The sequence below is a fragment of the Parasteatoda tepidariorum genome, chromosome 2 (assembly GCF_982258835.1).
Source record: "Parasteatoda tepidariorum strain Cologne lab strain chromosome 2, Ptep-v5.0, whole genome shotgun sequence".
In the NCBI taxonomy this organism is placed as follows: domain Eukaryota; kingdom Metazoa; phylum Arthropoda; class Arachnida; order Araneae; family Theridiidae; genus Parasteatoda; species Parasteatoda tepidariorum.
Window position 1 is genome coordinate 48,646,729 of NC_141756.1, and position 14,099 is coordinate 48,660,827.

The window sequence follows — 14,099 nt, forward strand, 5'->3', positions numbered from 1 at the left end:
CTGATATCATATCTTAAATACTGATAAATGTTCAGCATAGAACAGAATTTCATATCTTTCCAGCAGAATTTATCTTTTTTTATTTATCTGAATATCGCCATCATGATCAATTTGCCGACAACTCATATCGCCAACATGATCATTTTCCTAACACGATCATTACCCCGAATTGATGAAATTTATTTTCATACAATTCAAAATTGAGTTCATCATTCTTTCTTCTCTTCAAAACTTCTTCGGAAGCTTCTTCGCTAATTATTAAAGTTTCTTTTTTTACTCTCAGAAATTTTTTGAAATTTTTACTTTGCAAAATCTAAAATATGGTTTAAAATGTTTTGAACTAGCTTAAATATGCTTTTGTTCGAAATATCTATTTCGAAATAAAAATATTCTTTTAATTAATCATAAGTTTGTTTATTTCTAAGACGAGGGAAAGCAATTATTATGTATAGAGATTTTCTAAGTTTGAAATGAAATACATATCACCGAAAATTCAAATGAAAATTTAAGCTTTTACTTGAATTTCTTATTTAAAAAATAATTTTTTTGGAAATTAATTCGAAACTATTTAAATTTTATTTTAAAACATTAGGAAAATTTTAGCTTGTTGAAATACAAAGATTTTAAGTGAAAATTAGTGCTCTAACTATTTAGGACTGAAGCGTTTGAAAACATTGCATCCTTACTAAGGGTCTACATATAATTTTTTTATGGTCCTACATATAATTTATTATTTCGTTATTGTTTTACATTAGTCATTTTAAATTTTGCCATTAATATAATATTATCATGAACAATTAGACATCTCACCAATTAGACATCTCACGAAATTTTAAGAGTCTGAAAGCTAACAATCAGGAAAATATGTTTTATAGTATGATATATAATGCAACAAAATATTTATTTTTAAATCAGTCATATTAAAACAAACATAAATAGCAATAACTATGAAAGTATTTTAATAAATAAGTAAACAAGTAATTTCCTTTTAATAAAGATTTTTTTTATCGAAAATTAAAATTTATCTGTTGAAAATATAAAAATACAAGGCTGTGTTATGATTGTTAGTAAAGTAACTGACATCCTTTAATGAAGTAATAACAAACAAAATTCAAAATTCAACAACAAAGAAGAGTTGTGTATTTTTTTTTATTTATTATTAATTCATCGTTTCTACAGAGACTAAACCCAACATAATGTATTCTCGATTCTTGTTTACTTCTTGAAATAACTCTTTTTTCAATTGTCCAATTTTAAGCACTTCTTATGAATTCAAGAAGATTTCGGAGAGATGGTTTAACTTCCGTACCATGCATTTTTCCATTCAGGGAACAAAAATTAGCTGCCTCAAAAACATTTCTTTGTGCGTCTTGATGTGGTGTCCACCTTAAAAACAAATAAAATATAATATACTAAATATTGAATTACCATCTTATTTCTAAGTTGTAATTTTGTTTCCTTTTTCCACTCTCGAGTCTGTGGAGGATTATTCTTGCAATCGAAATTTCGACTATTTTACTTTTCGACTTTTTCCGCTTTCGACGAGCTAGAGTTCTCAAAGCTCTACAGCTGCATGTATGATAAAAATTCAAGTTTCAATTAGTTGCTAACTACTACAAGCAGAATTAATCAAAATATTGACGTCGAAATATTTTATTGTTAAGCCATTAGTTAGAGTTATTAAAACTGGAATGAATCTCTGTGCTGGATGACAATACAAGTTTCATACGTTTTTCGACTACTATAATTTCTATAGCCATTTTATCTTCAATTGGTTTATCGTTAAGCGAAATTTCTACCATTTTCCGATTCGCTAGATTGCTCAAATTTTAATAGCAGCGTTTTGTCTAATGCTCATTCAAGTTAGAAGAATTTTGGGCATTATCGAATGGCGCTTGAGTCAGATAAGCGCTTTTCTAATATTCGATGCAGGAGACAGCACTTGTGATCTTTTGAATACACCAGAGATTTCGACAAGGAAAGAATGTTCAGTTGCCACCATATATATTATATATATATATATATATATATATATATATATATATATATATATATATATATATATATATATATATATATATATATATATATATATATATATATATATATATATATATATATATATATATATATGAAAGGGTAGCAGTCATGGTGAGTGATGTTAGGCCACGCAGATAGCAGTTGGAAGGCAAAAAATATTTTATTAAGTTCACATAGTGTATTTAAGACATTTTCTAGCAAAGGCGGAGCTCAAACTCACACTCAAAAACTGTGTGCTTAAGTTTTTATCTTAGGGAAAGTAGCAAAGGAATTTCCCTCTATTTTGTTATATTTGAGGGGAAAAGGGAAGTGATAAGGATTACTATTGGTTTATGAAAGAAATCTAGCTTTTCCCACACAGAGCATAGGGAGATATGTCCTGCTCTTAATTAAATGCATAGTTGAGCCAAAAATAGATTTAAGAACAGGATGTGGCTTTTAAAAGTGTGAGAAAGAATTTGGAATAGAATAATTAATTAGTAATAAAGTAGGAGTTGTTTTATAGCAAAGAAACTAACGTAAAAAGATTAATAGAAGCTTTTTATGTTACATCCCCCCTCGCCGAAAAATTTTAACTAACATCAAAAAATTTTTTAAAATTATCCCTTTGCAAAACTTTCCTTATGATGACACAATTAAAATAATAATAATAATATTTGTAAAATCAACAAGATATAAAGTAACATGAATTATAATGAAAAAAAACACATTTGCACACTATGTAAAAAAAATTTTCATGCAGTGTTAGAGGAAGAAAAAAAAATTTGAAGTAGCGCTACTATCGAAATGAAGTGTTAGATCTCCATTTTCAAAAATTTTTTGTGATTAAGTTTTTTCAGTCCTTCTTTATAATCACAGTAAATTAAGTTATTCCTCATACTAACACAATTAAAATAAACTTTTCACTTAAGACAAGAAAATCTATAAAAATTTCCTAAAAGATGTAAATATTCATATTCAATAACAAGAAAGATACAAAAATATGAAAATGCAAGTGATATGAGATATAAAAATACAAATTGACACTTTTTATCAAAAAAAATTTTCAATATAAAATTTAAAAAATTTTTTGACACAATGGTCTTTAATCTGAAGTTTAAGACTTCAGTATTTTTATTTCAATGAGATAATAAAAAGTTTGACACTTGGTCTTTAATCTGAAGTTTAAGACTTCAGTGTTATTAGGGGAAATTGTTTTGTTGGATTAGGGGCTGTATTCCCCAAAAGGAGGAAAACAGTCCCTAGTCCCAACAATGATGTGCTGGAAGATCCTAGTTTCAACAAGATGCATAAGTATTTATTTTTTTGGTTTTCACCACAGAGAAAAACTACCATCGCCCCATATCCTACTAGATTGGGTAAACGTTGAACTTGAAGAAAAAATTTGAAAGGTCGGATCTTCCAGAAAAAAGGGGACCGCATGTTCCATTGAACTATGCGTATTGTCGTCATATTCGGTGTTTTTAATTTTATTTCAACAATGAAAAATCATTAAATTCAATATAAAATATAATTAATTCTATTATTTAAACTATTACTGGTTTTTTATTCGTGACATAATTTCAGTTTGTCAGGTGGGTGGTACCTTCGCAATTTTGATATATGAACTATTTCTGTATTTTCTTTATCATGAATATTCTTTTTATTTATTTTGTAATTAACATCAGAAATTTTTTCAAGAATTATATATGGACCGGAAAAAGTTGGGGTAAGTTTCCTAGTATTGGGGTATTTAAAATCTTCATACATTACAGTATCATTAGGGGAAAATTCAATATGAGTAAATCTTGCATCATAATAAATTTTATTTTTCTCATGATATTGTTTAGTTCTTTCAACTGCAATTTTTCTTGCTTCTTCTACTGGTGGATAAATTTCTTCGGATAAAGGATGATTAAATGGGACTGTGCCAAACATTAAAAAAGCTGGTGGGAATTTAGTTACTGAATGTGGAGTTAAATTGTATTCTTCGGTTACTTCTTTTAATAATTTAGGCCAAGGAACTTTTTTAGAAGAATCATTAATTTTGCATTTTAATCGTGTTACAATGGTTTGTCCTAAACGTTCAACTTTTCCATTAGTTTCGGGTCTATGGGCTGTAGTTAACAATTGTTTGATTTTGCTATGTTTAAGAAATTTTTTAAAGTGGGAAGAAGTAAATGCGGCATTTCTATCACTCAAAATACTTTTAGGGGTTTGAATTTGAAAAATTTGGTGCAAATAATTTACATAGGTTTCCGTAGTTATTGATTTCGAAGCAAAAGACCACATATATCGAGTGTGATGATCAATTACTAAAGTTACTGGAGCAGAATAGGGAGAAGAGCTTTCTTTAATAATATTATGCTTTAACAATTCTTCAATTTGTGTATCTATTTCCTCTTGTTGTTTTGGGGAAGTTTTGTATGCTCGTAAGGATACCGGTAAGTCTGATGTTAATCTTACCCTTTGAGGTTCAATTCTTATTGTCCCTACATCATATTTATCTTTAGCAAATATATCTGAAAAATCTTCTAAAATTTCCTGAAGTTGGAAACTTTTTTCATCATCTTGAATTTGCATAATTCCGTCAACATGATTTTGACAATGTTGCGCACCATTATCACATTTAGTCTCAAGAACATTTGAAAACTCAAGATTATTTTCAGTTTTGCTATTTAAATCTTTATTTTTAAGTCTATTTTTTATTTTATTCTTCTTTAAATTCTCTTTGTTTAGATTTTTATTTTTGTTTACTTTCATGTCCAAAATTTTATTTTCCATAATCATTTCATTTTGTTTATTTTTAATTGATTTAACATTCATTCTTTTGTTTTTACATTCCTTATTTTTATACTTGGCTTTATTTTCTTTATTGGTATTTTTGTTGCAATCATTAACCTGGATTTCAGGAGAAATATGTAAAGACAAGTTGCTTTTATAATCCGAAAAAATTATCAGCTTTCTCTGATTTTGCATTACAACTCGTTCAACACAATCTATCACTAATTTAAACCCATTACATTCCTTTAAACCCAGTATGGCATAAGGTAGATCAGTATTTAATATATAAAATTCCACTGACCTAGCTATATCTCCAATTTTTAAATTTAAAGTACAAGTGTGGTTAAGTTGCAAAATACCTTTTGTTTGTTTTACATTAACAAAGTCTTTTCTTTCTTTTAGGACATTAAGTTTTTCAAAAAGCTTAGCCGGAATTATATTTAATGTACTTCCTGTATCAATGTTTAACAGGATAGTTTTATTTGTCAAAATTGGGTTTTTGTCACTTATATTGTTTTTGTTTTTATATTGTACATATCCAGTTACTATTAATTGACAATTTTGTTGTTGGTCACTTTCTTGTTTAGGCTGATTTTGTTTCTCAGCCGTAAAAATATTAGGTTTGTTTATACAATTTTGGCCCCAATGATAAGCATTGGTTATACCAAGCTTATCACAGTATTTACATGGCTTAGGAGGCAACTCCTGGGAAGCTTGGGCGAAATGACTTGTTTGTTGTTCATTTATATGAAACTTTTCATTTCGAATTCTAGGTCTAAATTGGGATTGTAGGTTATAACTTTGACTAGGCCGGGAAAAATTTTGATTTTGTTGAGGATTATAATTTGGATTACCCGAGTTGTTAAAGAATGGCCGCCTTGGTACCCAGCCTTGATATTGTGGTCCATACCCATTAAATTTGGATTCTGGTAATTTTTGTTTAGTTTCAGTTTGGGGTAAGACCGTAGGTACATCATGAATTATTTTCGAAACAATAGTGAGCCATTCAATTGGGGTTTTAGGTTCTTTTAAAACCAAAAGTGTTTTGATTTGGTGGGGCAAACCAATAGATAGACCCTCAATTATATGATCATTACTTAAATTTATTTTTCGACCTAACTCTACCTTTTCGGTAAAATATGAATTTAGGTCTTTAGCTTGCCCAGAAAATTTTAAATTTTGAAAATCGTTGAAGCCAAAGGGAGGTGAAAAATAATGTTCTTGAAAAATTTCAACTATTTCTTGATATGTCTTACAATTAAGGCAGTTATTAATATACAATTTCAAAGCTGAACCTTTAATGAATTTTTGAAATTTTTGAAATTTCCAATCGTCATTTAATTTAGCATCGATAGTTAGTTTTTCGAAATGTTTGAGCCAGGCTGTGAATTGAACACCAATGTCAGGCTCAAAGATTAGTATGTCTGGTTTATCCTGTACATTTTGATCTATACTTAATTTTTGTAAATTATCATTTACTTCATTTACAGAATTTTCTGCATTGCTTTTAGCGTTTTCATCCATGTTAAATTTGTAGTTTTTGCCACTCCGTAAGGGCATTCAAATAACCAAAATAAATTTCATTAACTAAATATAACATTTAAAAGAAAAAAAAGTTAAATTTATGAATAGCACATATTTTGCTTTTTTAAACACCATAATAAAATAAAAATTTAAATTTTACTTCTACAATCAATATAATATACATTGTGATATATAATGCAATATAAAAAGTGATTCCTTAAATAATAATTAAAACTATAATCATACTGAATCATAAGTGGAAAAAAAATATGTGATAACACTAAATTTTAATATCATTATTTAATTTAAATAAATAATATGATAAACCATTGAATAATAGCATCAATAAATGGAACTATTATCAAAATATAAATATTAATAGATAAATATAATATTACCGGAATAAATATTTGGAACAATAAACATAAAATTATATGTTCCTATTTCAATATATGAGCGTAAATGATTCAAAAGTATTCACGTTTAAAAACTTAAAACTTTTGAGAGTAAATACCAATCACATCTGTAATTAATCACCAATAAATCACTTCTAATATTTGATGAATCACGCGCACACGCGAGCGGAATCATAGCTACCACTTGAGATCACATTTTTGGTCATATTTCGTTCAAGGAAACACAGAACACTCGAGAAAATCGCCAGAAAACGAAATCAATTCGATCATATGCTGAACCTTTATCAATCCTCAATGAGATCGACAAGCAGCAAGCAAGTAGGGCAACACAGCAAGCACTTGCTGTAAATCCGCAAGAAGCTAATTGTTGATGGTAACATACGGTAGGCGAAAACGAAACCAAAACAGCGAAGACATCAATTCTTTAACGGCGATTCCGGTACAACGGTGTAGAGGCAACGTCTGGACCCATTATGAAGGAAAGTCCCGAAATTCTCATTCTTTTAGTCAGGATATCTGTTTCACGAGCAACGCCGGCATCTCCTAAAACTTCATTCGATTATTTTCTTTCCTTTTATATTTATATATTTTTTACTTATTTGAAAAAAGCATTTTTTTTTTAATGGAGCCAGTGAAAAAAAAAGTGCCAAACCAACTGCAAAATTTATCTATCCTGCTAGGCTTGAAAGGGTAGCAGTCATGGTGAGTGATGTTAGGCCACGCAGATAGCAGTTGGAAGGCAAAAAATATTTTATTAAGTTCACATAGTGTATTTAAGACATTTTCTAGCAAAGGCGGAGCTCAAACTCACACTCAAAAACTGTGTGCTTAAGTTTTTATCTTAGGGAAAGTAGCAAAGGAATTTCCCTCTATTTTGTTATATTTGAGGGGGAAAGGGAAGTGATAAGGATTACTATTGGTTTATGAAAGAAATCTAGCTTTTCCCACACAGAGCATAGGGAGATATGTCCTGCTCTTAATTAAATGCATAGTTGAGCCAAAAATAGATTTAAGAACAGGATGTGGCTTTTAAAAGTGTGAGAAAGAATTTGGAATAGAATAATTAATTAGTAATAAAGTAGGAGTTGTTTTATAGCAAAGAAACTAACGTAAAAAGATTAATAGAAGCTTTTTATGTTACATATATATATATATATATATATATATATATATATATATATATATATATATATATATATATATATATATATATATATATATATATATATATATATATATATATATATATATAAAACTATTGCTTTTTTATTTTCCTTGGCGACAGAACTTTGAAAAACAGCGTTAAGATTATGCCTTTTAAGTGATTTTGTCAATGGATCAAAAGTTATTAAGATGTTCCGTTTTCATTTTGCACGCAACACATAACATCAAAATTATATATTAAGGCGGTAGTTACCGAACACCCTCGCATATCATTGAAACTGTGCTCAGTTCATTTTATTTACCCTTTGCTTTTGACAATAATTCTCTCCATCAAACAAGAGATAACTGTGAAAAGCTCCAAATTAAGCTCTTTGGTAATGTCCATGTCAAGCATTCTTTTCAAATGCAACATCTCGTCAGCCAGAGATTCCTCGTGAAACAATTCTTCATATATCTTACGAGTGTCCTAAAATATCAAATTTTGAAGTTACTTTAATAAATTCTTAAGTGAACAAAAATACTGAGTTACAATAACTTTAAGAAACAACTAGAGACCAGTAAGTAATGTCATCATAAGTATATTCTGGCATTTGTCGATTCAGAAGCCAATAAACTTCGACACATACGCGTGACGTCGCTTACAGGTATCGAATTAAATCTGGTTTAATTCACAAGGTTAGGCATGATCACTCTTCTCGAGTTGCAAGTACTCAACTGTGCTAAGTGACAGTGTTGACAAAAACAATCTAAGTATAAGGACTAAACTATAATTAACTAACTCTTTACAACACCAACTAAAAAAATGCACTAATTTATTAAAAATAATACAAATTAATTTTTCAAGTAATAACCTATGAAATGCATTAAAAATTTATTAAGAAATTAATAAAAACACTTTTTTAAGTAAATATCATTAAAATTTTTCCTTAACGTTACAATTCTTTGAAATAAATCCTTTTTTTTTTTTTTTTGGATACATTTACGATTTAGAGCATTTGTAACATGATGTGTTTTTTTGAAATATATAGAGTAAAAAAAAAATCTTACTATGGGTGTAAAAAGTTTTTTTACCGAAACTCCATAAATAAATTGAAACTATATCGCTTTCTTTTTAAGAAATCACTCTAGACATATAAATTTTTTATAAAATTCTAGACTGGACTGTCACAGATGGGTATTTATAATAAGTCACCGTAACCGACTATCAACAGTCTATTTAAAGTTGACAAAGACTGCTTAAAAACTTACTGAAAAAACTGAAAAAAGACTGCTTAAATTACTTAAGTGAATCGGTTTAGGCTTTTTAAAAAATTTCCATTAAAACTATTTTTCTTGTTCTTACATGTTTCATATAAATATTTGGAAAAGTAGTAACTAGTTTACATTTTAAGTAGTCTGCGAAGACTACTTTTTAGAAGCTTTATGGTAATTATCATTTCTTGAAAAATGGTGATTAATAGCCTATGTTTGAAGTTAGGTAAAGTTTATCTCTTTATCTTTGTAATTTTGATTGCAACTCAGAAAACAAGGAACCTCTTGATTCAAATATGGAACCCAATTTGCCTCCGCGTGATAGAGTTTTGCTAAAAATTCGCACTTTCCTTGTGTAATATAAAAAAAACTCCACTTTTGCTCTTATTGTGCGTCTTTAAAATGTGATCTGTCTCCCATATTTCTTCGGCTTAAAGCAAAAACGACCAATGTTTAAATTTTAAAGCAAATAAGTTCAAGGAAAAAATATGCCAATAAGTATTTTCGTTCATATTTATGACATGCAATTGCTTCCAGGGAAGTCGTTTTCTAGCATATATATATATATATATATATATATATATATATATATATATATATATATATATATATATATATATATATATATATATATATATATATATATATATATATATATAACATATGCTGCGTACTATATGAATTATTTATTTTGACAGAAAAAATTATAATGATGACAAGAATTTCAAAAATTTATGAAAATTTCTAAACTTACGGATAAAAATAAATCATCCTTTTCTCTCTCTTTAAGATATTTCTGAAATTGAGACTCATACATAACTTTTCTTGAATCCTGAACTCGACAATATTTCGATAAATACTGAATAGGAGTCATATCTGCGAAACAAACTTTAAACCATCAAGATCAAAAGATTATAGACATTTTGAAAACAGAAGTTAATATGAATAAAGAAAATCAATGCATCTAAATTATTTGTTCATCACTGAAACACAAAACATGAAAATACAATAAAAATACGTTATAGCGACGATCAGAATAGCTGATGTAACTGACGTTATAGTGTGCTTTTGTTAAAAGCAAATGCACATATGCAATGTAAAAAGCATGAAACTGTATTCTCTTCCACATACTAAACTTCAAAAGTATATTAGCTTTTTATTTACTCCAATATTAAATAACTCAATCAATAATTTTGGAGTTAAATGGTAAATAATGATCAAATGTTAAGCTTTTTTATTCCATCGTTCCCTGATTACATTTTTCGGTATACCTTTTCACGTTTTTATAGCTATCATGGTTTTTGCTCAGGAGAACAAAATGTAACGTAAAGATGAACATTCAAAAAGCATAAGTGGCTTTTACAATTTTTTAACATAAAGAGTCATTTTATAATTTAAAATTGTGAACTAATATCTTTTCTTTTTTAGCAAAGTCTGTAAAAAAGCGCAAGATCAGCAAAGAAATTTAATAAAAAGTGCAGTTTCATAACAGTTTCAGCTGTGTGATATATTATGCTTTTCCATCGAATAACTTCCAAAGGATAATTTGAAAACGATTTTGCTTGGGGAAATGGACAATTTTTGACATGATTCTTTTGTGCTGAATTTAGCTCAGAATTCGATTCAATGCAGTTTCATAAAAATTTTAGTAATGTGTCATTTTGCCTTTTTATTGAATAATTTATCATTGAATAACACCAAAGAAACAATTTTAAATAGGATTTTACTTGGATAAGTGTGCATGAACAATTTTAGCTCAGAAATTGATTTGCATAGTTTTTTTATTGGCATATACTTTTCTAACTAAAGCCCTTCTACAAGTTCCCCCTAAGATTAAATCTAGGCTTTTAATGACTGACAACTCAAATATCCTTCAGTTAGTAAACGGCTTGAAGTCATCGAGATATTTACTATTAAAAACTGTAATTACATGAAAAGATTGAAATAGTTTCTATAAAAACTCACTTGCCAGTCTTGTCATGTCGATTGGCAACTCAAACCTGCAAGACGAATGACTCGGAATGACACGCACTTGTAAGTTATCTTGGGTAATTTTCTAAAAAAATGCATAAAGATACAATGTGTCACGATAACTTTTAGTCGGGTAATAAGGGTAAAAATTTTTGTAAACTTTAAAAAAAAAACATTTCTTAAAAATTTAGTTTACGTGTCAAATAAATATTTTTATATAATTAAAATTAAGTACATTTCAGAAAAATTAATCGCAATAGATCGACGTTCATGACTATAACTGGCTATAAGTTTATGGCTATGGTTATGGTTATGGTAGAAACTGTTTTAAAAAATAAAAGTTAATAATTTGTCATTCTATATGAATGAGTAAAAAAATCCGCTATTTTATGTTGTCATTTTATGAAATCGCATTTCGCTTTTTTTTTTCAACAATCAGCTACTCTAATTGCAATTTATTTGACCGATTCTTTTTTTTGGCGCGGGGGAGGCGCTGTATACTATGTGGTTGAAGAGAAGAACAACATAGTCTTCGTAGTTATGAGAATTACTGCGCTCATATAATTCTTCAACATTACAACCTAAAACATTGCCTGGCCTTAGTACAAAACAAAATCGTTCCAAAGTTCATTTCATAAAATTAGGATCTTCGGTGATGCTTCAAAGAGGAACTGTTACGAGAGAAGACTGTTTAACACGTTGAATGCCATGCTAATTTTACATAGTTTACGCGTCTGGCTAAACTGTAAACAACTACAAATTAAATTTGCAAATATTAGGCAGATTTTGCTGGTTTTTTTAAAGGTTTTTGCATGACATATCTGAAAAATTTAATTATATAAGCATACGAATTGTTTAGAAATAGTGGTGGATAAAAATCTACTGAATTGAATTTATTAAACCAAGAATCACAATTAATAAACTACCACTTGAAAATATGTATTCGCTGTCCGGAGCAAGTTGGCATCTCTGTGTATATGAATAAAACTATTTTTGTGTGTTATATATTGCATTAATTTCTTCAAACCATTTTAGTAACGATAATAATATTAAAAAAATTAAAAATTTACTCGAATTATGTGTTTCTAACAATATTGGCTTCGCCGGTCACCAGTGACCCCCGTGGAGCTACGAACAAACTCAGTGCCGTTCACCTGTGACCCCTATGGCATTCAACGTGTTAAGAGAGGAATTATGATAAAAATTTAACTTATGATCATATTGTTGCTGTAGCCAGCATTAAAATTTTATTCATAATTTATATTACTTTTAATTACAACTACAATATAAAAGACACTGGAAATTGTGCTGAATATTTTAAAAAAATATCTCATTAAAATATATATAAATATTTCCTTAATATGCATACATATATGTCATGCATGTTAGCATGAATTTCCAAATTTGCTACTGCACGCTCGCCTAGATGTAGTGTTGGGAAACAAATTTTTATTTATCCTACCGCAATTTTTATTCACAAAAAAATTTACATTTTAAATAATCATATCCTAAATAAAAGCTTCAAAATGAAAATTTACGAAATAAAGGTTTAAGTTCTCATTGCGTCATTACATATTAGATCACGTTTTCAACGAGGTAAAAATTTAATTATGTCCATTTTTTTAGTAATATTTATTACTCAAAAGCATAGTGTTTGACCCCATTTCAAAGATGAAAGCGAGAAGAAACTTTTTCTCTAAAAGGCAAGATTCTTCTTAAACATTTAGAAAGTTTATAAGACAGAAAAATCACATTATCTGATTATTAATAAACTAAGAAGATTCTTTTTTTTTTGAGTTAATTTTTTTAATTTATTTAATTTTTATGCGTATAAAAAATAAATAAAATAAATTAAGTTACCGATAGTCTACATTTTTTGTGATTTTCGCTTGCACCTGGCTAACGAAAAAATACCTAATTAAGCTTAAATCCGAACAGATTATAAACTAAATGTCAATACAATAAAACTTTTATGGTACTTTAATTGAAAATTTTTTAATTTTGAATCGTCAAAAAACAAACAAAATTTTACTACGAGTCATTTTCCGTCTCTCATCTCAATTTTGGCAAAGTTCTAGACGATATACTGGTCGAAAAGTGGAATTATTTCACGAAGAAAAAGGATTAACTTTAAAAAAAGGGATTTATTTTTTTAAAAAAAAGGATAAAAAAAGGATTAACTTCACTACTCACTTCTCTCATCTCTTCAATAAATTTTGCAACATCGTTTACCAAAAGTTTTGGCTTAATTAAGGTCTTAGATCGGTTGGAACGCATCAAACTCTACAAAAAATATGAATATTAAATTTTAAAGAAATACATTTTATCCATTTGTTTACATCCATTCATCTATACATTTCATCATAGTAAAACTTTCACTGCTTTCAAAAAAACTATTAACTTAAAGGAATCATTACGACAAAATTTGTAAAATTTTTCGAGTAACTATATAAAATCACAGAAGTCTTCTACAACGAAAAAACAATTTTTCGAATAAGAGTAATGGAAATATTGGATTAAACTTATTAATTCAAATATCACGTGATGCCCATTGCATTATATTTGAATGCCAATAGATAGTCTTAAAACACTAAAAAGAAACGCAGAAGTTGCAGAGATATTATAACTCGTATAATTTTTAATTACTTACACAGAATAAATTAATTTTTTGACGAGGGAAAGTTATTAGCTTATAGTTTGAAAAAGTCTGATTACACGTTCAAGCGGTTAACATTAATAAAAAAATTATTGTTAAAAAATTATTTCATCGAGCAGTCATTAATATATTTCAGTTGCTTATAAACACTTCATATATAAATTGCATTCACATATAAATAGTTGCTTATAAACACTTCACATATAAATTGCTTACTTCCTAATTCTGCAACTATAATTTCTTACTATGTATAAAAATCTATCGCAGTTTTACAATATTGTCAATACATTTTTATAGTCTGGAAAATCACACGG

General features: G+C 28.1%; 1 protein-coding gene across 1 annotated transcript; it reads right to left on the reverse strand.

Annotated features, from left to right (window-relative positions):
- Positions 1-1,142: 1,142 nt before the first annotated feature.
- Positions 1,143-13,450, reverse strand: LOC147815752 (uncharacterized). Its single transcript, XM_087157282.1, has 5 exons — positions 13,323-13,450; positions 11,124-11,214; positions 9,913-10,034; positions 8,210-8,373; positions 1,143-1,386 (listed from the first exon to the last, which is right to left on the reverse strand). The coding sequence occupies exons 1-5, from the start codon at positions 13,404-13,406 to the stop codon at positions 1,254-1,256; spliced, it is 594 nt and encodes a 197-aa protein (XP_087013408.1). The 5' UTR covers positions 13,407-13,450; the 3' UTR covers positions 1,143-1,253.
- Between the last annotated feature and the right edge of the window lie 649 nt (positions 13,451-14,099).